Below are 2,055 nucleotides of genomic sequence, written 5' to 3'. Positions count from 1 at the left end.
CAATGGGTCAGAGCAATGATTGAATCATAACACAGTACTTTGTGTCTCTCCCCACCCTCACCCCAGACTGTTCATGTGAAGCCGGCATGTAGCCCCACTGCTTGCACTTCTATCTTTGTAGTTTTTTCCTTGATTAATGTTTTCTTTAATGTTTTCAGTCTTCAGACATTATCTATTGACTGAAAGGCAGATTCTGTATTAAGGGGACAATTAGGTCATGGGGGAAAGAAGTTGAGCTGATGGGAAGGTAGAGAGATTCCAAAGGCAGACTTTTTCTATCTCCCAAAACTGAAGTGTTTGACCTTCATCCTGCCAACTCCAGACAATTTGGGAGGTGGGGAAATTTTCCTCTGTAATCTCTCCACCCAGCTGTGGAGTTGGGACAGGGCCTCAGCTCAGATGGCTGGAGATCTGAAGCTTTAGAAACAGAATCTAAACCTATACAACATGTAGAACAAACATCAAAGCATCACGGTGTTATGAAATTTTCCTTGATAAATGAGAAATCTCTATATCGCAGTTCTCTGGGAAGATAGATTCAACTTGGAAAGGATTTCTCTATTCTAGTAAAAGGATTTTATTTACCTTACTTTTTAAATTTAGTGTTTTATAAAAGTCTATTACATCTATTATGAACATAAAGGAAGCATTACAATGAAAATTCAGGTACTAAACTTTCTAAAAATTAATTTTTAAGTTATTTTTATATTTTTAAGTGTTCAGTATAATGGCTTATTTTGTAGGGTGGGTAGAAGTAGGGGCTTATTTCTTTTGAAAAAATATAACTCTGAGTTGTTTGAGTAATGACTTCCTTGTTAATCGACCCGTTGATGGGTTAGATGCTAAATGACCCATTGTTGGTCCTAGAATAAGGTCACGCTTGTGTTTGGGGTTTTTGAGATCAAAAGATGATATCAACTGTGAGTCACTCAAAGGATTTCATATTCACAGAGCCTGGCCTAAAGGTATATAAAGAGGGACATTAAAGGAACTTGGACTGAACAGGAACAGGGTGATTTCGGTTCAGTCATTCAGGAGAAGTTTAGAATGAAGTTTCTTCTGTTGATATTCGTCCTGCAGGTCACTGCTTCTGGAGCTGTTTCCCCAAGTAGGCATACAAGCGTTGAGGAAAATGATAAGGTGGTTGCTCTAGTAAGTATGAACATGATAGTATTTATCTAGCTTGATTTTTGTCTTTAAGATTTATTACATTGATCAGTTTTATCTTGAAAAGCACTATTTGAAAACTGGTTTAGGAGGCTATTTGCTTTCAGCCTGAATTTTTCTTTGCTAAAGAGGAATGTAAGAGAGAGAGAGAGAGGTATTGATTTTAAAAGGGTATTGTTATTGAATTGGTAGGTGAATTTGTCCCTTCTACTTAAAAGCTTAGGCCAAGGTATTTTAATTCAAAATAATTGACGTTTTACTTCTGTTATGACATTTTACATTAGCCATTCAATGCCGATTAATAATGTAAGATTTGAACAATGACTTGATTAATTTAACCACTTCAGTTTGCCATGGTAATTCAAAAATACTGTCTACCTTCACTATCCCAGATATTTTTCATGAGCGTTTTTTAAAAATAAAATTTTTTCAGTTCATTTCTTTTCCCTAATTGTATGAGTTCAGATGATCTCCCCATTTTCTAGGAATATTTTAACTTTAAATTAGTCATAGTAGTCCATTGTGTTGAGCTTTGATTTTTTAAGCAAGAAAATTTTATCCCAACTTAAATTAATAATTTATACATTCTGAAAATAAAGGTTTTGCTGCTTACTGAATTTTGCCATGATGTGCTAGATGCTGAAATAGGTTTTTAAAAGTAGAAACAAATTGTAAGATGTAGAGACATAAAGATGTTTTCAGTGGGTTATCAGAAATCAATCTTGCTAATAATTTATGACACGTCTTTGACAGCACAGAAAATTTTAAATTTTTTATCATTATAATTAATTGTCCAATATCTAGTTCAAAAGCATAAGTGTAAAGTTGAGTCATATATGCAGAGCTACAACAGAAACTTTTTTATTTATAATAATATATTATAATAAT

The 2,055-nt window shown here is 33.7% G+C and overlaps 1 protein-coding gene across 1 annotated transcript in view; it reads left to right on the top strand.

The window, feature by feature from the left end:
* Nucleotides 1–1,016: 1,016 nt before the first annotated feature.
* MMP12 (matrix metallopeptidase 12) overlaps nucleotides 1,017–2,055 on the top strand; it is an 8,644-nt gene continuing 7,605 nt past the window's right edge. Inside the window, exon 1 of the mRNA XM_006907517.2 lies at nucleotides 1,017–1,152. Coding sequence (XP_006907579.1) covers nucleotides 1,048–1,152 — 105 coding nt within the window. The 5' untranslated portion in view covers nucleotides 1,017–1,047. The remainder of the gene's footprint in view (nucleotides 1,153–2,055) is intronic.

This window comes from Pteropus alecto, unplaced genomic scaffold, assembly GCF_000325575.1.
Source record: "Pteropus alecto unplaced genomic scaffold, ASM32557v1 scaffold12, whole genome shotgun sequence".
NCBI classification, from domain to species: Eukaryota; Metazoa; Chordata; class Mammalia; order Chiroptera; family Pteropodidae; genus Pteropus; species Pteropus alecto.
Note: the sequence above shows the minus strand (reverse complement) of the source record. Positions and strands in the feature narration are given on the sequence as shown.